Source organism: Notothenia rossii, assembly GCF_949606895.1.
Source record: "Notothenia rossii genome assembly, chromosome: 8".
Taxonomy (NCBI): domain Eukaryota; kingdom Metazoa; phylum Chordata; class Actinopteri; order Perciformes; family Nototheniidae; genus Notothenia; species Notothenia rossii.
In genome coordinates this window covers 35040891-35066738 of record NC_136906.1, presented here as the reverse complement: position 1 = coordinate 35066738, position 25848 = coordinate 35040891, and the positions used below count along the sequence as shown (strand labels likewise).

The 25848-nt window shown below is 38.8% G+C and overlaps 2 protein-coding genes across 6 annotated transcripts in view; one reads left to right on the top strand and one right to left on the bottom strand.

Moving 5' to 3' along the window:
* LOC307014085 (voltage-gated potassium channel KCNC1-like) overlaps window positions 1–25848 on the top strand; it is a 78977-nt gene that overhangs the window by 40212 nt on the left and 12917 nt on the right. For 4 of the 5 annotated variants that reach the window (XR_013801144.1, XR_013801145.1, XM_079641793.1 and 1 more), the window contains one exon: window positions 609–8020. The exons of the other annotated variant lie outside the window; for it this stretch is intronic. Coding sequence is in view for 1 of the 4 variants with exons in the window: in XM_079641795.1 (XP_079497921.1) it covers window positions 609–622 (14 nt within the window). In the remaining 3 variants the exon portion in view is untranslated. Of the gene's footprint in view, window positions 1–608; window positions 8021–25848 lie in introns of those variants that run through there. 5 annotated transcript variants of the gene reach the window in all.
* Window positions 1852–25848, bottom strand: part of LOC307014087 (pyruvate dehydrogenase (acetyl-transferring) kinase isozyme 1, mitochondrial-like) — a 40297-nt gene continuing 16300 nt past the window's right edge. Inside the window, exons 2-3 of the mRNA XM_079641797.1 lie at window positions 13300–13416; window positions 1852–12469 (exon numbers count right to left, since the gene is read on the bottom strand). Coding sequence (XP_079497923.1) covers window positions 12326–12469; window positions 13300–13416 — 261 coding nt within the window. The 3' untranslated portion in view covers window positions 1852–12325. The remainder of the gene's footprint in view (window positions 12470–13299; window positions 13417–25848) is intronic.

The following is a 25848-nucleotide window of genomic DNA, read 5'->3' as shown; positions in this document are numbered from 1 at the left end:
TTTTTTCCCACATGTAGGTATCTCTCTTTCTCTCTTTACATGGATTCATGTAGTTAAGATATTGTAGTATCTATTTTGTTACATTTTAACGTGTCCACACTTCACTTTAAAAAGGACATACATGAGCATGCTAATGTTAGCTTTGTCAGTTGTTTGAGTTAGCAAGTTGGTGTAAATAACAATAACTAATCTAAAAACATGTTCATGAGGTGCAACCAGTTCTTATTCAGTTTTGCATTAAATGCTTCCTATTTATCATGTTGCATTAGAAATAAGCTATGTTTGATTTGCTAATAACTGGTGCAACCTTTTGTATCTTGCAGATACCAATTTAATGAAATCAAAGAAATCATTACTTTACCCACCAGCATTATTCCACTGTCTTACAGTATGTGTGACATGGGCTTCAATGTTGATCTGCACCAGACCTGGATGATTACACTGCTGAAACCAAGTGATTTGAATAAGCCTCATGTGAAATATCAAAAACCTTGTTTGGAACATGTTTAGCCTTCAATTATATTCCGTGGTCTGGTGTATGATGATCAAGAGTCATGAATCATTTCTTTGAAATCCTCACTAAATGATCTTCTCTCTTTTCTTTTCAGTGCTGAGTTTCTAAACCCCTTTCACTACAAGAAGAGGAAAACAATAAACTTTGAAACCGCTGCTCCTCCATCTTCCCTAAACGGAGTCACTGTAGAAAAAGGGAAGGAGATAGAGAAAAAGAGAAGGAAAAAAAGATGCGTGATAGAAATCATCACTGACACTCTGACCAGAACATTTTCATCTGCGTTACACATTCATATGCAACCTCGTTGACCATCCCAATGAAGAAAATGGTCACGATCGTATAAAAGCTGTTCAAATTGGACCTCTTTTGAACAGAGCAAACCGCAGCACGAAGCGTGGCGTCCAGAGGGCCCATGAGAGACTTGGATTCGGAACAAAGATGCCCTCTGTTTTAGTTGTGATTTGCTTTACTCTTTTTATTTCAAGAAGCTTCATTCAGCTGTTGATATCCAGTGGATGTTCCATTATTTCGGCACTCAAAGCACTATGCAAAGTCAGGGGTGGTCCATCGTGATGTCTAACGACTCAGGCAGAGTCTGAGCTACAGGACCTCTAACAGCAGGCGAAAATGTACTCATACATATCAGAAAACATCAGCCATATCACATGTACATTTGACATGATCCTGTATTTCATATTATCTGAATCTTCCGGGTGACATGTTGGGTTTAATACTGAGATCTCAGCAAATGTCAAAGAGCCAGTATTCACCTTGTGATGGAAGCGACCCAAAGACAAACCAATTGGGGGTGAACACAAGCCCTCGAAGACAGGAAACTGGCCTTTACATCAGCTTAAGAAAAATTGAAAATGTGATTGACCCTCTTTCTCTCTCTCTCGTTCCCTTCGAGTGTTTACGGTGTCTTGAATGCCCCCCCTGCATCTCAGCGTCGCTGCTCCTCTTTAGCAAAATGCATGGCATGAATGAAACAAATTTAAACCCGAAGAAGGACAGTCAGCGACACAATGGATGGATTAAAAAAAATGGGGGGAGAGAGAACAGAAGGAGGCCATGAGAGAGAACATAGATTTATTTTTTTCCACACAGCAATGTCAATGCAACGTCATCGTCACCCAAGCTACTCTTTAACCCCCTAAACTGGCTACTAATACGTGAATCTCCTGCAGCAAAGTGCTCTCTCAGAAGGCATGACGGATGAGGAGGAGCTCCCTTCCCCTCTGAGGGAAAGAGGGTGTGGGGAAGGAGATTCTGCAGACCATACACTCTATACCTCTGGGGATGTGGGGTGAGAAGATAGAGGTTTTTCAGAAAAAAAGCAGGTATTCTGCAGCAGCGGGAAAACATCTTTGAGAAACTATAGGGACAAAAAAATGGCAACAATTGCAAATTAGAAATGCATTTTTATGACGTTGTTTACCAGCATGAATATTCTGCATGACTTCTGCAAGCCATTCTGATCTCCCCCATGAATAACAGGGCTAGAAATTGAATTTAAACATGAACACTTATCAGAAAATTATGTCATATGAAACAAATAAAAAAAATGTAGGATTATGTTTAATGATTATGTTCTTTTTAATTATAAAAAAAAATAATCAAGAAAAAAAAGGTTGCAACATCCAACCTGTTTTGTTATCTCTAAGAAATCGTAGGAGCCCCCCCCCCCCCCCCCCCCCACCCTACCACTCTAAAATCCAAGAAGACTCCTCCCAACTTCTGCAAGTATTTATTCTGCTACTACAAGTTCGTCTACTACTACTTCAACTTCTCACCTGACTGCTACTCTGCTTCTTCTTCCTCCTCCTCCTCTTCTTCTTCTCTTTCTTCTTCCTCTTGTAGCCTTTGACCAGAACCCTTATACGTATCTCTCTCCAATGGCAGCTGTGTGTGTTTGTGTCACAATGTGGACCCAAAACTATCAAACTGATGTTGAACTGAACTGTGCTGTCCACTCAGAGATGTCATTGATTCTGTGTGTCTGAATTGAAAATGTATATTTTCCCAATCTTTGGAATTCTCACCCCCCCAAATGTCCTCTGTAGTCTGGGTCAAGCATAAGTCAGGTACAGGTAGGTATTGCTACCTACACAATGATACAGGCAATGTACAAGATGGCTGTCTCTTCACCCAGGGTTGTTTTTGTACTTCATGTCTGAGGGGGATATTGGTTATTTTCCCAACAGAGCAATAGCTTCTTGTCATTTCCTTTGAGAGTCCTTTAAGTGTTATCAGTATTGGTGTTGGTCAATCAATTCCTGTTGCATGGGATTAGAGTTAGCATTAGGAAAATAATTATGTTCGGGTTAACTTTCTAAAGGTAGCACTGTAGTTTGATCTACACTGAGCTGTTTCCAGACAAATCCCCAGAAAAATCTGACCAAAAACAAGAAAAGGCAATATGTGGTTCAGAAGATTTTAGGGATTAATGGAACGACTCACCTCAATTCAAAAAGAGACAAACTAAAGGATGTCCATTCATGTTTGCCCCAGTAGCTTTTTAATGATGTAGCGTTATAAAATCTGCCCTTTGACTCCGTCAGAGAATGACACAATTCCATAAGGAATTACCTTGTGTATTATGGGAGAGTGATGATTCAATAACCTTATCCTTGAATTAGCTGGAATGTAGCTGAAATATTGCTCAGTTAAATCTCCAATATTGTTTCCAAAAAGTTTTCATATCGTGTATGTCCATTGGAAAATAATCACTTCTTTCTTTCTTTTCAATGTAGCCTTATTTAAAGAGTATTTAATGAATGAACTTGATAATACCAACATTTGTGATGAGCTCAATTGGCACCGCGTCAAACAAGCTTTCAAATCAAGGCAACTTACTCCCTGCAGTGATAGTCATATTGATGCTGTCCTTTATGGAAAGCCTCTCATAAAAGCCCCTCACCCTCACCCTCATCCTAAATCTGATCCTTTCATCTTTAAACTCAAGGTATGCCCCAGCAGTCTCCAAGCAAAAAATTTTTTCCATAACAAATTGTCTCAGAGCATAGTCCTAATTGCTGACATTGTTCAGTAGCTTAACTAACACATTGTTCCCAGCTAAAGCATGTTGTAGCGTATGCCTGTAAACGGGGGGAGTGGTAGTTGTTTCCCTAGGGAGAGGCGGCAGCCATCTTAGATCAATGGGTTGAAACAGGGTTGGGCAAGTACCCCTTTCACATGAAAAAGTTTAAGCTACAATGTTGTGCTGGGCTGATAAAAAACCACGGATAGATTTAGATTTAGAAAAAGAGGTAAATGAACAGAAAGGTACAAATAGTTCTAATGGTGGCAGAAGCACTTCTGAAAGATAACAGGTACTAGAAAAAAACATGTATCACAAAAAAGCTGTGGAATGTGCTGGTACTTCTTATTATTTGTGTTTTATTTATTACATGTCTTTACCATGCATCTCATGTGAGGGTTAATTTTCATTTTTGATGCTCTTTCATTTATTTCAATTGCTCTGTATTAATTGGTGTTTGATTATATTAGGACATGTGGCCCCCCATGACTGATACAAAGAAGGTGACTAATACCTGTTCCTTGGTAGAAAGCAACTGATACCATTCTATTTTTAGAAAGTAAATGATGACTACAAACAGACACAAAACCACCACAACGACTCAGACTTTTAGAAGAATCAGAAAAGACTACAAAGGCATGCAAAACGACCTTTAAGAAATGCAAAACTACTACAAACAGAAACAAAATCACAACAAAGACACTCACAGAGACTAGTGTTACATTAGCTATCCATTAGTGTAGGTTTGTGGCTGACATACAGTTGGGCTATCACACATATTTAAGCAAAAATATTCCCATTTCTGGCTTGCAAACTATTTAAAATAAATCTCTGCTAACAAAGAACAAAAAAAAATACCATTTACGAAAAAAAGAACCAGCTAGTGCAGGCAAACCTGCACTATCCTGTTGTCACAGCTCACCAGCCAGAGAAAATCATAGCTGTACTTCACGCTTTCAACAAGGGCTATCAAGCTAAAAAAAAAAAAAAGTATACCCTTTGGATTTCTGTACTGGACCCTCACAAATTGTGGTCATATGGATTTTCTATATGACATGTCTATATGACATGTCTATATGATGGAATTTAATACCAATATTATTTGGATTTACATAATTTCTTGACCTGGCAATCTCTACAGGATGTGCCTGATCTGCTACTCAGTTTCAATAGGATAGATATTGGTTCAAATGAGCAGTCTCTCATTTTGAATATTGTATTTCCTTTTTTGTGCAGCAGAAAAGGTCATGCAGGCCTCATGAATTGCAGATTTGGAGAGTCCTTGGGACTAACATCTCCTAGGAGTCGGCAACGGTTCCGAATGTTCCAAATTATGGATTCAGCTAAGATGTGATTGCTCACTGGAAAGACCAAATGGTTTTAGCTCAGCTAGTTTTCTTCATATTTCAAAGTCAAACTGCAGCCTATCCAGTATCTGATAGTTATTGAGTCTAAGGTCATGCATGTCATCTAAACTATTTTGAACATGAATAAGCATTTTAAAATTCAACTGATAACTTCAAGGGTCGTGACACCTTATCTTAATTTTTGTATGCATTCTTTTATCCATTGTGGGGACCAAAAAGGTCACTCTTTGGTATTGATCTTCAGTTATACACACAATTCTCTGTATCATTCTGGTGGAATCTTACAAATAACAGGGTGCCAAAAATCTAATAGAAAACAGGGCCTATCTCAGGAATACACTGTATACAAAATAAATAATCTGAGAGGTGGAATATTGAGATTGTATGATCCTGCAGTATGTATTTTCAGGAAAGTTTCAAATATATGAATAGTTCTGCGTGAACATGATGCTCATATCAATGGCTGCTGACTTCACTACTTGAAGCCTGGAAGTAGATTTTTCTATCCTTTTGGTCAAAATTATATCCTAATGTCCTTCCACACAGCACTAGAAATCATTGCTTCCAGGGTGTTCTTCTTTTATATGTGGCACTGTATGTGAAAATAATTGGTTCTGATATCACTTGTCTTCCTAAAGGTGAAAAGTACAGCTTTAGAAATGTAAAAAAAAAAGAATAGCTTACTAAGAACTGTACTGTAGCTATACCAACTTTTCTCAGTATCACTGATTTTGACAGGATCATATTGCTACGAGCATTTTTTTTATTTGTTAAAACTGTTGTTTTTGGTTTACATATCATATATTTTGTATTTTGTAACACATGCAATTATAATGAATTATGATCATGAAGATGATGACAATGGATTGACAAATGCTTTTGTATTTAAGCATGCAGTGAACATAAAGATAGCCTATGCACGCACCAGTTGGGCTAAAGGCTTCATGTCATTGGTCTGTTGGAGAACATGTGTCTCTGGTGAGGATGGGGGGGATGAGGGGGGGGGGGGTAAATGTGACCATCGTAGATATTCGGGAAAGAAAACCTAGTTACAAAGGGACTTATACCATTGCCCTTAAGTAAACAATGTTAATAGATGCTATTGCTAATCAGAATTGCCCATTTTCTTGCTACCTAAAGATTAAGTGGTTTTAAAGAACAAATTAAAGTCAAGATTGTCAAATGTAATTAAAGGCATTCTCATTGATCGTACAAATGTGAGTCTTGTTAGATACAGAAACAGACTACATGGTGACAGTTTTAGCAGCTGCAACCAACTTAGTCTGACTTTAGTTCCCTAGCATGGGTTCATCTCCAAAAACACTGTAGTCTACCATTGCTGTAATGCAACCTTCATAGTGTTAGTCATTAGACCCTTTTAAAAAGTGGTGTAATACAAGTTGTAGTGAAGATTCATTCGTTTAGAAATAAAATGATTGGTTCAGATCTCACAGAAACCTTGATGTTCAAACTAGTAATAGAATACAAGTATATCAATTGCAAAATAGTTTATTTGCATTAAAGGTTGAAATATCTTCAATCCTGTGGTGCGCCACAGAAATTCTTGAACGGTTCTTCGGACATGGATAAACCCCTGCATCACAATAGGATCTAGCCCTCTCCTTCCATACATATCTGAAGGCTCGTGCCTGAGAATAAAACCTAACTAAGTCCTAATATAGTCCATTAGGGCTGTAGCAGAAGAAAGATAAATGATGACTGCAAAGTTCTTGAAAGGCAAACAGCAACATTGATTATTCCACTGCAGGGTAGTGGGGACAGCAATAATGGTATACGTTATTTTTTAGGGGTTTGGTTGTGTGGTTGGTTGATGTGTGTGTAGTGTGTCTGGAGTGTGTGTGTTTGTCTATACAAATGACTTAAAAAAGGAAGCATTTTGTGAAAACTGAGCTAAGCCACACTCCTGTGAGAAGACTGACTGCTGAGCTAACCAATAGTGCAACTTTACTTGAAACTCAAACGACGAACATATCAGGACAAGATGCAGAGGAGCGGCTCGCCCACTGTCACACCCCCCATGTTGCTTTAATGCTGGTTAATTAGTATTAGTATACTGTACATATTTAAAGAAGCCACAAACAGTTTGGGGATGTCGCAGAGTGTGTTTTTTCTCTGACAGCAGAGGATAAACACCTGGATCAATCATTGGGGTTTGGTCAGAGGGGAAATGTAAACAAGTTTGAACGCAAGCAGAGCTATAGTTTACTCCCATTTACCATTATAAGCTTAGCAAACACAACTAGACTGAAGTTAAAGACATCTAGTTATTATTCATTCAAACTTTGCACTGCATAATTTAGAAAAGCTATCTAGTTTATCCAGACAGATTAGGCCAGTGGAGTTAGGGTTAAACTAGCTCACCTAGACCTAAAATGTGATCTTAGCTAGCTGATCATGTCAACTTTGAGTAAATTAGCTGCCTAAAATCCTAAAAAACATCTAAAAAATGGTAGAAAAGCGAAAAAGTTAAGTCAAATGAACCAAGGCTAGCTGATTTGGACATTGCCCTACTAGCTAACATTGCCTAAATGAATTGGTTAGCTAGCCTGAAATTCTAAATGTATCTTGCTAATATGCTAATAAGTGGACTTCCTGTTAGATTTACCTACCGTGGTCTGGATAAACAAGCTAGCTAGCCTAACCATTGAATAAGGGAGTCAAGAGTATTTTGTAGAAATACTATTTCAAGATGAAGAATTAACTTTCACCCTAAAGCTGGATAACGTTGTGTTTCAGTTTGTAGCAAGCAGGGCGGGTGCTAAACCACCATACTGTTTCTTGCAGCACCCTCTCCTTCTCATTCTCATGCTCCTCACCTCTGTCTCTCTCTCTCTGTCCCTCCCTCCTCTTCCTCCTTCCCTCCTCTTCCTTGGTTATTTTGAGGAAGAAGCTTATTTTTGCATCCCTTGTGTTTTTCTACTCTATTTTTTTGAAAATGAATTCTAAATGCATGCGTGGGAAACTTCAAAATGATGACTTTAACTTAAATTGCAAATGGCCATGTGAAGGGAAGCCTCTCCTCAGTCCTCCAAAAAAAAAAAAAAGGTTCTTGTCTTCCCCCTCTTCCTTTCTCTGTCAGGTTAGGAGACACAGTGAGAGACATACATTATATTATTATTCACTCATATTTTAAATATGCTTGCTTCTTTTAATGCAGGCATGGACATTATGCACTGGTGTAGCCACTTTTCACAGAGCAGACTGTGGTGTGTCACTTTCTGGAGACTCAGTTTCATGAGTCCAGAAATCATTTACTGGGAAGCTTCTAAAGACCAATGTTGTGGTTTTAGTGCTTTTTGGGGAAATTCAATTGTTTTTCCTTGTCACCATTTAAGAACAAAGCCTTATTCTTGTGTCATCTTTCACTTCACTTTTGAAAGTGTTGGGGGTTTATAGCATTGTTGACTGATTGATTTATTGATGAGTTAGTTGATCAATTCATTCATCCCACAACAGGGATATTGGAATGTGTCCACTGGAAAGATGCAGAGGAAAAAAAGGATGACAGAGACGGAGAGGAGAGAGGCTTCCCTCCAATAATGAATGGGGTTAATGCTATAAAGACTGATGTTACATATCATTTTATTGTCACTTCACTGGAGAGAGAAAAATATAATAAAAAAGAATCAAGAACTGTATAAAATATATTTAAAATGGAATGTTTATTATTTACCTTTTCTATTTTTGAAACATGTAAAGAAAAAAAAGGTGAAACTGTAATAATTCAACAGCATTTGTGAAAAAGAGACTTATAAAAAAAAACAGTTCTGTTGTTAAAATGTATGAAGGTTTGACTGTGAATGCCGATTTACCCGAGCAATTCTTCTCCTTAACTGATACCATAAATGAAAACCAGTTGAATAATAATTCTAGAAAAAAAATATCATAAAACTACTGGGGAAAAGCAAACAAATTCAGTTTAAAGAGAAAACATAGAAAACTTAATAAAAACATTAAAAGCTTATGCCAAAACTTTCCATTTTTGTCCTGTGCCTTTTTTGAAGAACACTTAATTTGTCCTGCAAGAAGATGTCTGATTCAACTTGTCAGTGCTACTGAATTAATTCCTCAACAATAGTATATAGGCCCCCAAAATGACAAAGCATTTTTTGCAAAGGTGATGACAGTCAAATGTCTAAGGAACTGTGTCAGCATCATAATTACAGTAGCTCCAATTACCAATTAAATGTGCTATTTAAAGAATTGTACTTGTTTGCTCTAAATGTACATACTGAAATACTGTACGGATATGTCTTAACATGACAACAAATAGACAAACAGTTCAGCTCTTTACATCTTTTCCTATTATGTTAATATATATTTTAATGTATAAAGTGTTTATTTGCCAAATGGTTTCAAGTTCCTCGCTTTGAAGATTTCAGCATCAAATAATTGGTATAGGGCCTCTTTAGCTGTCATTAGCTCCATAAATGATATGACAGATATCCTTTGTAGATATATAGAGAAGTAATTGTCATAAGTGATTTTTCCATTTATGCCATGTCTAAGCCATAAAATCTAAATAATCTGCCAATAAAAAACTGAGTAGCCAAACATGCATGGTAATGGCGTTGGTGGAGGTATTTTGGGGTGTAATAGAATACTTTTGCAGCACAACCAGGGCACACTGGTGAGATCATGGTGTTCAGAGACAGCTAACTAATTTTGCTAACATACTGCACAGTAGAAGATCATTATTATTAGTGTGGTTTAGAGTCCTCCCCATAGTCAAAGACATATAATCCAAAATCCAAAATCAGCTAAATTGATGAGCGGTTAATATTCTTTGCTAAAATACAGATTTTTGTCGACCAGAAATGACGCTGTGTTGGAAAATGGTTGCAATTCAAGTGGATTACGGGCTTTTTTAATTAAATGGCCCCAGCGGAATGAACATGGACATGTTGAAAGGTTGTTAAAGCTATCTGCAGCACTACAGAAGGGTCCTATTGAATTGAATATGTGAAAATTGTCCTTTGTAGACCTCACCACATGGGGTCGCTGCTCAGTCAATAATCACACGACTGAAAAAAGACCAGTGCCCTTGATCAGGCTTTTAATTTTAGTGGGCCCACAGAATATATGCATTGTTCCCAAAACATTTATTATAATCAGTCTAAACATTGGTTATATAGGTAAGATGCTAAATGTCCCCAGCAGGCTTGACATATTTTGTCAATTTTGTCAACACAGATAAAGACAGGTTGTTATTATCAATCTTATACCTGTGGACCTCTGTTAGCCACACTAAGGGGCATACATTAAAATGTACACCGTGATTAACTTTTCTAAAATGGTATTTCATCTAATACTGTGAATTGTTTTCGGACAAGCTCACTTTTTTTCGAAATGATTTCTGCACACTATACTATTACTTTTAAACATATGTTTTGACATACTATAAAATAAATATTTCCAACACCCATAAACCTTTTGCTTATTGTTTATCATTGATTTCTAGTTTACAAAATATTGTACTCATCTGCAATGCAAAGGTATCGTGTTGCTGCACCATAAAATGTTCCCAACTCTGGATCTTAAAGTGTATCTAACCTAATGTCTTCTTCAGTTTTTCACGGTAGATGTTGATTGACCTGTTTCATCTGTCAATCACACGACAGATGTACATTCTCTTTGACTTCAGCTGGGACCAGTTGATCTCTCAAATTCAGACACACCCACCCACCCACACACACACACACACACACATCACACACACACACACACACACACACACACACACACACACACACACACACACACACACACACACACACACACACACACACACACACACACACACACACACACACACACACACACACACACACACACACACACACACACACACACACACACTTGTGTGTCCAAAGTCCTTGCATAGACCTCTGTGTGAGCTGCTCCAGGTCATCCTCACTGGGAAAACATGACAACATCTTGTGTTATACAACTCAGAGCCTGATTCCACCCACTCTCAATAGGGCACATGGGAGATTCATTAACTTCAGGATAATTTATTTTCATATATTTTTTAATAAAAATAGAAGCCCTTAAATATGAAATCTTCACTCCAAATAAACATTAGAATATAGACACTTCAATCGAGGCATGACACAATGTCAAAGTCACACATAACTGTGTTTACATAAATTAAATCAAAAAAAATTAACAGTATATTGGATGGATATTACTTTCATACACAGTCAAATACAGTCATTGCAGTTTGGACCCTGCAGGTCTTGGGAAACAAACGTTTATCAGAACTAATTAATGGATAACCATCACTGTCAACAGAAGACAGACAAGCTTATGTAACTCTTTGTCAAAGTCTAACCAAGTGATTCATGATCACTCTTTAATACCAGTAACTGCGCACATCTGTTCACAAAACAGGAACTCAAGAGAGGATTTACTTATTGGCATTTGTGCAAGACCAGAAAAGTCAAACAGTATAAGATTGCATAGAATTCCCATGAACTGATTCCTACTTACAGCAGGCACAAAGAGGAACGGGAAATGGTTCTTGCATCACAAAGCAAAAAACTAACTGCACATGTCAACAAGTCAACATGCAGAAGCCCTTTTCGGCTCTGAGGATCTAAGTGGCATCAAACCATAAAGCTGCCTTAACATGATCCGCCATTTGTTCTTTGCTCACCAGAAAGTAGGACGCGGTACAGCCTTGCGGTAACAGGTAGATGTTTTGTTTCTATGGTTACGGTGCTGCACACAGCTGTTATCTAATTTTGTGATGCATAAAAAGGTTTCAAGGTCAAAGTAAAAACAAATTGAACGTTGAGCGACAGCTTTTCACGAGTGATGCGCACCGAAGGAATTGTTTCGCATAGTCGGTGGTATTGCTCTGTCCATAGGAAAGAAAATGCAACGTCAGCATAGAGCCATTTTACGGTTGAGCATGCGAGGTCAGCTTTAGACTTAATTGGCACAGAACCACCTTTAGAACCTTCAATAATAGCTATCATTTGGGTAAATGTGTTCATAAATCCCAATTGGTCAGGTAATATCCACAGTTGGATATGTTCTACAAATTGTTCAGCCCGACCACCAGTTCAGCTCTACAACGAGCTCTCACTTCCTGGATTACTACTACTGCATCTTTGAAGATCGGCCATCTTGACTCAGAATGTCAACATCCACTTCCTCTATCTAAAGCACACATGTAGAGAAGAAGTAGATGCTGGTTTCAATCGAGGAAGTTCCCAAACAACAAGGACGCTGATGTGCTGCATTGTCTTCGATACCGGAGGACACTTTTGGACACTTTAGCAAGTCCTCGTCCACCCAAGGCCTGATAGTTCTGGTCCCACAATGCCCTGCCTCCTATAGACCTGTTGTGGTCAGTTAGTGAGGGTCATGTCTGGATCACTTGTCTGCGCGGTACACAACCAGGTCCAGAGGCTCCCTGGAGGGAATGCACCAATCGTCGGCCTCCAGGCTCAGCTTGTAGTGACGCAGAGCGGTCTTGTTAAAAACGGGAAGTCTCTCCACTGAGTCCGTGGACAATGCCTGTAGAAAGGCAGGCAATTTACCTTAATACAGGTCTGATATACTGCATATGGGGTTTTTCCGCATTCATGTAGGCCTCAACTTGTTCTATAGCTGCGGTTGCCTAATTGAAGTTATTGAAATCTTCAAATTGCAACGTATGAGCTTGTGCCTCTACGGGGGGTGCTAACACTTAACCATAAACGTTATAGTTGACTTTCTCCGTCTTTATATGTAGATATTACTTTTCTCCGTTAATCTCGGCTCCTTTTCTCCGTCACGTTGTTTCCATAGCAACAACCACTTCCTGTCAACAGTGCTAACTCTCCTTCAAAATAAAAGCATGTCCATACAAAATAGGAAGCTAAGCCAAATTACACTTAAGACATATACAACTGCAACGAAAGTAACAAACACAATGTCCTTTTCGATTTCAAAGAACATCAATCGGGTTATTTACATTAACAAATAACTATCAAACAACAATACTGCAGAATAACTAAATGAATGCCTTGAATAAACCAAAATACATGTGTTGAAGCTCGTGAATATTCACTGCTGATTACTTTCAGTACATGTGTGTGATATGATATCTTACCTTCAGGTGAACCACTGCGTTTCATGGGGCCCAACATTCCTGGCGGAGCCCCTGCACACACACACACCCACCCACCCACCCACCCACACACACACACACACACACACACACACACACACACACACACACACACACACACACACACACACACACACACACACACACACACACACACACACACACACACACACACACACACACACACACACACACACACACACACAGTTTTAATGTGTGTGTTTGGGCTGCTTACCAGTGGGGCTCTGTGCTTGTCTCCGATGGAGGGTCTGGGAGCAGTGGAGTACATGTAGCTGAAGAGATGCTCTGTCTTCCTGAAGGGAACGCGCCCCCCCCCCCCTGTGTCACTCATCTGGAGAGAGACAGAGATGAAGGGGTTAACACAGAAGCCATGATGGAAGTGAAACAAACACTAAACTGTAAAAAGAGTGGTGCATTGATTAGGTATTTTTTGGAGGCCATCCCACAAGTTAGCATCGAAAGGGCTCCCTGAGAAAAAGCAATAGGGTTTTTTCCTTTGCAATGTTAAAGGAAATAAGATCTCTAGCAAGCACACGTTCATGATGCTAACACGTGTTTATACCTTTTTTGGGGGAATCTAACCAAATACTCATTCAAAAACACATTGACTTTGAGACAAGAAAGCCCGGAAGTGCTAACATGCTAACTAGCTCCCAGGTTTAGCACACTTTATAGAGTTAATCCTGCCTTAAAATGGATGCATGATGTGACGCCAATTATGTCATGAATGGATTTATGGATAGATGGTGATCCTTTGATGATAAAGGGTTATGTAACCTGAAAGCAGCTGAACAATTTTAGTCAGGAGAACAAGAACAACGGGACATAGGGAAAAAGCAGGTCATTCAGAACGGGGAGGAAAAGAAAGCGGTCATTCTACTCTCTCTTTAAATAGCTCTTTGAACAATCATCACATAATCTCCTTGGACGATGGATGATACATACTTGAGCCACCTCTGTTTTTATTCTGAACAAAGAATCTGGGGACTTTAACAAATACCTGTCTTTTTCTTTCAACTTGTGAGGTTGTAGAAAACTGTTTGCTAAGGCATTTTGGTGTTTACAGGCTCTTATTTGATATTTCCAAGCTCCTCGCTTGAACAGGTTTTAGTTCTGGTGCGACATCCCGAAGAACGTTCCAAAGACAGATTAAACTCACACTTGTGAAGCTCATAAATCCAGAGCATTAGGTTTGATATAAATTAGGCAACTTGCATTTTACCTGAAACAACAGCCTAACAAAGAGTTCGAAAGCCATCGTAATCATATCCTGTTTTTTTTTCAACCCGGTATCACGGCAAGACGTGAACATGTGACGATTTACCATGCTGGGAGACATGAAGATGTCACGATTGCATCCCTTCAAACGTGACAGTTACACGGTATTGTTAACCCATGTTAACCAGTGGAGAAATAACCGGAAATACCAAGCAAATGCTACCCCGACGTAATGATTTACACTGAACAAAAATATAAACGCAACACTTTTGTTTTTGCTCCCATTTTTCATGAGATGAACTCAAAGATCGAAAACATTTTCTACGTACACAAAATAACTATTTCTCTCAAATATTGTTCATAAATCTGAAAAAATCTGTGATAGTGAGCACTTCTCCCTTGCCAAGATAATCCATCCCACCTCACAGGTGTGGCATATCAAGATGCTGATTAGATAGCATGATTATTGCACAGGTGTGCCTTAGGCTGGCCACAATAAAAGGCCACTCTAAAACGTGCATTTTTGCTTTATTGGGGGGGTCTGGGTGGGTCCGAAAACCAGTCAGTGTCTGGTGTGAGGGTTAGGATTAGGGTTAGGGTTAGGGTTAGGGTGAATCGAGTGGCCCATGTTGGTGGTGGGGTTATGATATGGGCAGGCGTATGTTATGGACGATGAACACAGGCCACTCGATTCACAACATTATCCTAACCCTAACCCTAACCCTAACCCTAACCCTCACACCAGATACTGACTGGTTTTCGGACCCCCCAGATCCCCCTAATAAAGCAAAAATGCATGTTTCAGAGTGGCCTTTTATTGTGGCCAGCCTAAGGCACACCTGTGCAATAATCATGCTGTCTAATCAGCATCTTGATATGCCACACCTGTGAGGTGGGATGGATTATCTCGGCAAAGGACAAGTCAATCAATCAATCAATCAATGTTTATTTATATAGCCCAATATCACAAATGTTACATTTGTCTCAGTGGACTTCACAGTTTGTACAGAATATCAGTATGACAATACGACACCCTCTGTCCTTAGACCCTCACATCGTACAAGGAAAAACTTCCAGAGAAAACCCAAAGTTTAAAGGGAAAAATAGGAGAAACCTCAGGGAGAGCAACAGAGGAGGGATCCCTCTCCCAGGACGGACAGACGTGCAATAGATGCCGTGTGTAAATTTAAAAGATAATACATTTGCAACATAGGTAGTCCACATGTTTGGAAATGCATGTGTGTATAATAGGAAGATGAATCCACGAGGATATCCATCCAGGACTTATGATCCAGGACCACAGCCACGACTCAAGATCCAGGAATCGCGATCTAGGACTCGCGATCCATGACACAGGACCGCAGGATCATCCATGACTCCGGATCCCGGCGTATACAGATGGAGCACTGAATTTCGGACTCCAGCTTACAGCTTCCTGCCTACCACCAGCCAAAGACCAGTATAGAGGAATGTTAAGCCCTCCCACTATTTTCCAAGAGGGCGTTGCCAGATTTTCAATTTCAGGTTTTAACCAGGAGATGGCGCTTCATTCACAAATACAGAAAGACAAGTTTCATGGACTTTCAGTTGTGTTTTGAAGAGCATTTTAACACATCAATATTTTAGATCAACTAAAGTATATCTAATCTTGTAATTCAATAATATATAGTCTTTATATATTAAATCATCATAATTATAATGTAAATGTTTACATTACACTTCTTTATTTGTTATGCTCATACTTTTACCTTTACAATCGTTTGCTTTAATATGCAGTATATTTTTGTGTTTGCTTCCTCCTGCTCCCTTTCGGACACATACTGTATGATTTATAATTATTATTAATATGAAGATATTATTAAGATAAGATAAGATGTTACTTTATTGATTGAACATTTTAGTTTAGAATGTGCTGTCCCACGGTAATTCAGAAGGCTCACAGGTCACATTCCGACCATTATTTAAAACAATAGGTGCTTTCACACCTTCTACAGTTTGATTTGTATAGAGGGAGCTCTGTCAGTTTTCGAATTACCCATTTGCTTTCGGGGAGCCCTATTTTTCAGAGCACATCCTGTTTCTAAATATGTCACACGCACGCTCTGTTGACTGGCGCAGCAGCGCGGATGCGATCAATTGCTATAAAAACACTCTTCTACTAATACAGACGGTGTCACTATGCCGGTGGATGTGGCCGTTGTTGAAGCCTCTTCAGGCTCCGTTCCGGCAGGCCTCTCCCTCGGTGTGGAGCTGTCAAACTCGACCCTAACGCCGCTTACAGCCGGTCAACTAAAAGTTGTTTTCCGTTCACGTTGTCATTTTTAGACTCCTTCGCTTCTTTGCTTGTGAATCCAAAAGCTGTGACGCTTGGCTGTTTTCGTCTTGCCATATTTTTTTATTACACAGCCAGAGTTAAAAAAATATCAATATGAACATTTCAAATACCGCGCCGGCATCACCGCCATAATCATAGCAACGTAAGTAAGAATTCAGCGCCGCCACATACAGATGGCAACACCCAGACATATTCACAAATATAAAACAAATATTCAGAAACTGTAATAAACAATAACTATTATTTATTTCAAGAACTGTTATTTACAGAAACTCAACATTTCTAATCTGTGTGACACAAATATGCACGACTGTTTTGGGCTCCCCCTATTTATCTCAAAGTCAGCCTTCAGGGGAGCTCCCTCCCTCTTCGGGGGAGCCAAGCTCCTCCTAGCTCCCCCCCATTTCGAACAGTGTCTGTGGCTGAATGGCCAGCGATTAGGTGCGGAGCATTTGTCATAGGTGATCAGAGCTAACTGCCTGCCGTCAGATTTCATTTAAAAAACAGATCTGATTTTAAGACTATTTCTGCGCTCATAAAGAATGATAAGAATAAGAATAATGCGTATTGAACTGGTTTCATTAATTAGTGAGTTTATTTAATACTAGAACCGCCAATCGGGTCAATTTGTGTGATGTGTTGTTGTGTGTGTGCAATGTAACTTTTTTTCAATAAAATATTAAAGTCTCTTAGTCCCTGACTTTTCCTGAAAGTGTGTTATGTAGCACCCTATGTTGTTAAAAATTGCATTCTAATAGCGGGATTTGACGGGTTTAGGTAGGCCTATACAAAAACCTCTGGCGGTTCTAGTGTTAAGGTAATTAGGTACAGTAGAAGCCCTTTTTTTTTATCAGTAACGAATTTAGCAGTTGAACATAAAAGTCAACTAACTGAGGGTCACTTGCAATGACAGTGTTGTGTCTAACTGTAAGCTTGTCACTCAGAGTAACCTACCGTTAATTTAGCTGCTGGAGAAGAAAGATCAAGGGGGGAGGGGGGAGAGAGCTGTGGTTGATGGGCCATTAGTTGTGTAAATACACAGCTGAGAGCTGCCGTTTCATTCAGACTGTTTAAAAAACTGTAACAACGGACTATTTTTTTTAGCGGATGCATGTCAATTTAAATCAATACATGCAACTATTTTTTAAATCAATACATACAACTATTTTTTAAATCAATAAAAAAAAAATCTAAATCCATAAAAAAATTTCAATTAATATTGGGAGTCATGTCGTTACTTTGTTGAGAATTTGGCCGTGTAATAAGCGGGATGATTTGCAGCGACTTGTTCCTTATGGGGAAAATAACACCCGTCATGTGTGTGTAGTAGAGGTGTGTGTGGTTAAAACACTTTCATGAAGTGAAGGAATTTCCTTCTATAAAACAGCTGTGGGCAGCAGTGAGTGTCACGGACATGAATTCATAGATCAAGGCAGACTGGTGCACACACTCTCCTGTCCTGCCAGGCGACACGCCCGTTCTAAGCCGTGTCCCTCACTCCTCACATCCCAAGCATCCCCACAAGTGTATTATGTTGTTACATCGTTTCAGATGTTATGTTTCAGTTGTGCTCTGTCTATGTTCAGTGATGCAAACTTGTCACCTTTCGGCGAAATTCGCCGTTTTGAATCCAAAATAAGTCGTTTGTGTAATTCATGTAGATCTGCAATACAAATATTTTTGGGGTATGGGGGGGGCTGGGATCCGGAGTAATCTGCGGCCGTGAGCTGTTATGTGCCATCATGACACGCATGGTGTTCTTTTTTTATATATTATAATGAAGTACGAGCTGTGTGCACGAGTCTTCCTGCCTGTCGGCTCTGCTCATGGATGTATAATAAGGCTCTGCTGCTCCGAGATGATGTTCTAGCTTCAGCAGCTACATTACCTACGGGTGCGTTCGTTAATATTAACTGTGCGTCCGGAGTCACTGTGGCACAGACTGGACCGCTGGTGAACAGCTGTTAGAACGGGCCGTTCAGGTGTTCAGAGCAGAGCTCCCTGTCGGAGCGGCAGAGCGTGATGTGAACTGAAAAGTTTTTCTGTGGCAATATTATTTAAGGAATCGTTGAGCTAGCTAGCTAGCATACATTGTTACTATCTGCTAACGTTAGCTTTAGCCTTCTATTTCTAATAGTTTTTTTCATAGGCTATAAACAGAGGTGGTATAAGTATATATATTGTACTTGAGTAAAAGTAGAAGTACTCAGATCTTGTACTTGAGTAAAAGTAATAGTCCCAGAGTGTAGGAATACTCTGTTACAGTAAAAGTCCTGCATTCAAAATGTTCCTCAAGTAAAAGTAGAAAAGTATTATCATCAAAATATAGTGAAAGTAGCGACAGTAAAAGTAGTCATTGTGCAGATTGGTCCATTTCAGAACAATAGATATGATATGTTTTATAATGATTGATCATGAAAGTGTTCTCAAAGCTGCTAAAGGTGCAGCTAGTTTGAATGACTTTGTATACTGCAGGGTAGCTTGTGGATTTACTCCAGGTGGAACTAAAGTCTGATTTAACACTTGATTATATTTCACTTAATTAATCCAGATCTGTGAAGTAACTAAAGGTATTACATACATGTAGTGGAGTCAAAGTACACCATGTACCTCTGAACTGTAGTGGAGTAGAAGAACAAAGTAGCAAAACATTGAAATACTTAAATAAAGTACAAGTATCTCAAAATTGTGCCCAAGTATAGTACTTGTTGAGTTTATGAACTTAGTTACTTTACACCATGTGGCTATAAAGATAAAAAGACTTAAGCCTTGCACAGAGGCCTGAAAATACATTTTCAAAATGCTCAACAGTGCTGCCAAAATTATAAACTGACTGCTCCACAATCTGAAATAAATGCTTTTATATATTTCTATTATGTGACTCTTTGGCGTTTCTGTTATTATTAACACTGCTGCTTTAGTTGTTCTGACTGCTAAAATCCTCTGTCATTCCGTGGGGTGGGGGAGCTGGGGGCTCGGATCCTTGTCACCTTTTTCATACCTGATGAGTTTGCATCCCTGTATGTTAAAAAGCCTCAGTCACCTTAATTCATGTAATAAAAACATCTCAGGTCAGTAACACTCAAAGCTAAATGTGCAATACCATGTTCAGCTATGTTACTATTTATAATGTTATTGTTGTTACATCAGAAGATGTACATATTGAAATGATTTCTTAACTTACAGTAGGCTATTTTTTACAATGTGTGTTGGAAGGATTTATTAAATTACAATGAATATTGTCATTGTTGAAGGCTTTTAGAGAAGGGTGAACTATAAGCCTGAATGACATAAAATGTTATACCTAAAAACATAAAAGCCACAATAAATAAGTCACAATTATTGTAGTTATTTTTACCTCCCGTATTGCTTTCAACCCACCAGCTTTTATGGTGTTGTTACGTCACTAACTGTAAGCTTGCCACATACAGTCTATGGTCACTCAGAGTAACCTACTGTTAATGTAGCTGCTGGAGAAGAAAGATCAGGGGGGGAGGGGGGGAGAGAGCTGTGGTTGATGGGCCATTAGTTGTGTAAATACACAGCTGAGAGCTGCCGTTTCATTCAGACTGTTTAAAAAACTGTAACAACGGACTATTTTTCTTAGCGGATGCATGTTAATTTAAATCAATACATACAACTATTTTTTAAATCAATAAAAACATTTTCTAAATCCATAAAAGCATTTCAATTAATATTGGGAGTCATGTCGTTACTTTGTTGAGAATGTGGCCATGTAATAAGCGGGATAATTTGCAGCGACTTGTTCTTTATGGGGAAAATAACACCCTTCATCCAGATGAGGATCCCTCCGCTACACTTTGGGATCCTGATCGACCGACGAAACTCCATTAAAATATACATATTTTTGGTGAATTACTGAGTTTAGGCACGTTAATAACGTTTTAATGAAGTTGAATACAGTATATTCATATCAGTGATTTATGTCAATTCGACGAACATAAACATAAATGATCGTGGTGAAGATGATGATTAAATTAGGATTAAAAATCGAGAGCCGGGCTGCATTTCCTCCCGTACGTTTTTTTCGAATAACAACATTATTTTGTTAAATAACAACATGGTGATGTTTTGTAAATGATTACATGTCTCTTATTTAGCACAGAGTATGATATCCGTGACATATGGATCTTAACAAAGTTCCGCTGTACATCCAGCGTACTGTATCTGACTTTATTTCACATGAGCTCCAGTGTGGAACCCCACTGCACCTCCTGGTGGATCAATGATCCATTGCAGCTGGCTTCATTATAAATACATTTATCTATCACGGGGGCGGTCTCAAGTCAAGCTGGAGGTTTTCCCTTGAGCGAGGGCAGATCACGTACCAATCACGGCCCTCGCGTTTCAAACTGTCCGAAATGAATCGCTCCATCTGTATAGACACCAAAAAGAAAGAAATGTGTGGAAGCTGGGTTAATCGGAACTTGAGAGTACACAGGTATAGACAGAGAGAAGGAAGAAGTAAGATGTCCCCCGACAAACTAAGCCTATATCAGCAAAACTAGGGGCTGAATCTAATCAGCCCTAACTATAAGCTTTATCAAAAAGGAAGGTCTTAAGCGCACTCTTAAAAACTGATAGGGTTTCTGCCGTCCGAACACAAACTGGAAGCTGATTCCACAAAAGTGGAGCTTGATAAGAAAAGGCTCTGGCTCCCATTGTACTTTTAGAGACTCTAGGAACAACCAACAACCCTGCATTCTTGGAACGCAATGCCCTAGTAGGACAGTAGGGTATAATGAGTTATTTAAGGTAGGATGGCGCTTGCCCATTAAGGGCTTTGTAGGCGAGAAGAAGAATTTGAAATTCTATCCTGTGTTCTATAGGGAGCCAGTGTAAGGCAGCCAGAACAGGAGTAATGTGGTCCCTTTTCCTAACTCTGGTTAGTACACGAGCTGCAGCATTTTGAATCAGCTGAAGCGACTTGACTGACTTCTTGGTACACCCTGATAATAAGGAGTTACAATAATCCAGCCTTGAAGTAACAAATGCATGGACTAGTTTCTCTGCATCGTTTTGAGGCAGGATATGCCTGATTTTTGCAATGTTACATAGATGGAAGTAGGCGTTCCTTGAAATTGATTTTATGTGAGCGTTAAAGGATAAATCCTGATCAAATATAACACCAAGATTCCTTACAGTCTCACTGGAGGCCAAATTAATGCCATCCATAGTTAGTATATCTTTAGATAATTTGTTTCGTAGATTCTTTGGGCCGAGTACAATAACTTCAGTTTTGGTCATAAAAAAATGTAAGGTCATCCATCCAGGTCAAGTCCTTGAGGCAGTCTTGAATTTTATTTAGATGATTAATTGTATCAGGCTTGATTGATAAATATAGTTGAGTATCATCCGCATAACAATGAAAGTTTACAGAATGATTCCTTATAATATTGCATAACGGAAGCATATATAATGTGAACAAAATAGGTCCGAGCACTGAGCCCTGTGGCACTCCATGGCTAACTTTGGTTTGCGTGGAAGATTCATAGTTGACAAGTACAAACTGAGAGCATTCAGATAGGACCTAAAGCAGCCTAAAGCAGTTCCCTGTATGCCAACTAAGTGCTCTAGTCTTTGCAATAGGATATCATGGTCGATAGTATCAAATGCAGCACTGAGATCAAGCAAGACAAGAATAGAGACAAGTCCCTTGTCCGAGGCTATTATAAGGTCATTTGTGACTTTAACCAGAGCTGTCTCTGTGCTATGATGTGTTCTAAAGCCAGACTGAAAATCTTCAAATAAATCATAGTTTTTTAAGTAATCACACAGCTGTTTTGCGACTGCTTTCTCAAGAATTTTTGAGAGGAACGGAAGATTAGAAATAGGTCTATAGTTGTCTAAAACCTCTGGATCGAGGTTGTGCTTTTTAAGAAGCGGTTTTATCACTGCTACTTTGAATGATTGTGGAACATAGCCTGATAATAAAGACATATTCATAATATTTAATAAAGAAGTGCTAATTAATGGAAAAACTTCTTTTAACAGCTTAGTTGGAATCGGGTCTAAGATACACGTTGATGGTTTAGAAGAGAGAATCATTGAATTTAATTGTTCAAGGTTTATGGCTGAAAAGCATTCTAGTTTACTATGTAGTGTAATATTAGAGCTTAGGTTTCCGGGAGCTGTTGATAACACTGTACTGGTCAAAGGCAAGAGGTCATTAATTTTGTTTCTAAGAGTAACAATTTTATCGTTAAAAAAGCACATAAAATCATTACTACTGAGTGCTGTGGGAATAGAAGGGTCAATCGAGCTGTGGCTCTCTGTCAGCCTGGCTACTGTGCTGAAAAGAAATCTTGCATTATTCTTATTCTCATCTATTAATGAAGAGTAGTAGGCTTCTCTCGCTTTACGCAGTGCTTTCTTATATTCATTGAGAGTAATATGCCGAATTAAACGAGATTCTTCAAGTTTAGTGGAGCGCCATATCCTTTCAAGTTGTCTCGACTTTTGCTTTATTTTGCGGGTTTCGGCATTATGCCATGGAGCTAATCTATGTTGTTTTATTTTCTTCTTTTTCAAAGGAGCAACAGAGTCTAATTTTATTCGCAGCGCATCTGTAGCACTATCAACAACATGATCAATTTGGGGTGGTGTACATTTTGTATACCTTACCATTATGTTCCCTCCCTTACATGCAGACATGCTATCGAGTTAAGTATTGGTGGAATCTCTTCCTTAAATGTGGCTATAGCACTAACAGATAGGTTTCTGCTGCAGGAGCTTTTGGCTAATGCTTTGTAGTCTAGTAACAGTACTTCAAAAGTTACTAAGAAATGGTCGGATAAAGCAAGAGTATGCAGTTCGACTAATAGTTGCTCAATTTCAATACCATAAGTCAGAAAAAGTTCGAGAGTGTGATTATAGCAGTGGGTTGGTTTATTTACACTCTGACAGAAACCAACAGAATCTAATATAGAGTTAAATGCAACAGTAAGGCTATTTTTATCATCGTCAACATGAATATTAAAGTCGCCTACGATAATTACTTCTTCTGTTTTAAGTACCAAAGCTGATAAAAACTCAGAGAATTCTGATAAGAATTCTGAATAAGGACCTGGTGCACGGTACACTTTAACAAATAAGATTGGCTGCAAAGTTTTCCAGGTCGGATGCGTAAGACTAAAAACGAGGCTTTCAAAGGAGGTATAATTTAATTTTTGTTTAGTATTGATAAGTAAACTTGAGTCAAAGATTGCTGCATCTCCACCTCCTCGGCCCGGGAATCGGGCAATATGAGTATTGATATGGCTGGGTGGAGTGGCCTCATTTATGCTGACATATTCTTCATGTCTCAACCAAGTTTCAGTGAGACAGCATATATCAATATTATAATCTGATTTTAAATCATTTACCAATATTGCTTTAGATGCTAGAGATCTTATGTTTAAGAGACCACATTTAATCTTCATGTTTTGTTGCACTGTAGTAGTTGTTACATTTTGTTAGAAATTAAAATCAATGTTTTAATGGTGTAATGTAGTTTAAACATGCCATCAGTTTAAATGCTGTTTTATACTGAAAAATCTGAAATTCTTGTACACAATCAGCTGTTAAGCTTTATTCTGAAAATCTTTCATCTCCGGTTAGCAGTTAGCATGTAGCTAATTTACCATTTCTTATAGAGGTGAATTTAGTAGCGAAAATGACATGGAGTGATGTACGCCGGAACATACTGATTTTAACACTACAACTATAGACGTAGAGATATTATTATTGCTGAATATTAAACGGAAGTACAATTTATTTGAATAAAGTTAGTGTTTACAGACGTGAGCCAGCATGTGATAACATCCGGAATGACCGGAAACCAAACAAGCCGTGAAGTATTTTCTGTATTTTTTAGAGTATTGATTACAGCGTTTAGAATGTGTTACATGAAAAGTGATGAAAGAGAAGATGAGGAGAAAAGGCGTGTTAAGCATATATTGAATGTGAAAGGTACCAATCCTCTGTTTAAATGCAACAACGGACATTAGAGACGAGGCGAGCCGGCTGGCGGGGAGGAGCCAGCTGAGGATATATATAACAGCACCGGACGAGGGGTTCGCCCTCTTCTCTTGTTCATGAGAGCCGGATCACAGCTGTTTTCTGCCTGAACAATATTCTGTCTGTAATACTACCGCGCCTTTTAAATTAAAGTATCCCATTTGAATCTTCTCAGAGACTCCATTTAGTCTCATTTTTAAGCTTCTCTCCTGGACGCGAGAATAACGAACATATTTAACAATTGGTGACCCTGACGTAATCTCGTTCCACCGGGAGAGCAGTTGCAGTTTTCAAAGGAGCTTGAACAATGCTGGCATACATACACTCGGGCCCATACAGAAAGGTAAAGAAGTACCTGTTTATTCAAAATGTTCAATAGATTACATAGTGAACAATAGGAGTGTGTGTCTGTCTGGTAAATTGGACTCCTGAGAAAGACTGCCTAAATTAAAGTTAAAACAAGCCTAAATTGATCAACATTGGTATCCTCGGTGGCGTTGCTTTGTCACAGGCAGGGTGAGTTCATTTTCTTTTTTTCTTACATTTAACCCTGCATGCTATTCGTTTGTCTGTTATTGCATGTCGGCTAGAGGCCAATCACTTCAATATGTGTCTCTTGTTACGTTTTAAGTTAACGTGAATGGTTTTAGGCCATTAAGCAGTTGGGACTGCTTGAGGCAAAGACACAGCCAAAGTTGGAAGCTAAGGTTATTGGAGTGAGTGTTTGTGTTAACAACAGTGTGAGGCTGTTTTAAAAAAGTTTGTTCGTGCGTTAGATAGACGATATTCTTCTGATTGTGTGTGGATAGCGTCCCATTTTGTCCCATAATAGCGTGTTTAAACAGAAGAGATAACCATACTGGCTCTTAAAGTCAAAACAATTACTTACATGGGTAGAGGGCTATGACGTAAGGGTATGAGGCCCATTTATCATTGTAAACTAAATAGAAATGTTATTTTAAACTACAGTGTTGTGTGTTGAATTTACTAGACAAAATATCACCCCGCCATTACTTCAACTCCACTGTGAGAGCCACGAGGTGTTTTTTCAAATCCCTTTGTTCTTCAGGTCAAAGGTTGGAAAACCAGTTGCCATATTGTCTTGACCTCATGTTCACAGTGAACCACACGGCAGTCGCCATTTCATGAAATGCTAATTGAAGTACTCTGTTTGTTTTAACACACTGAGGC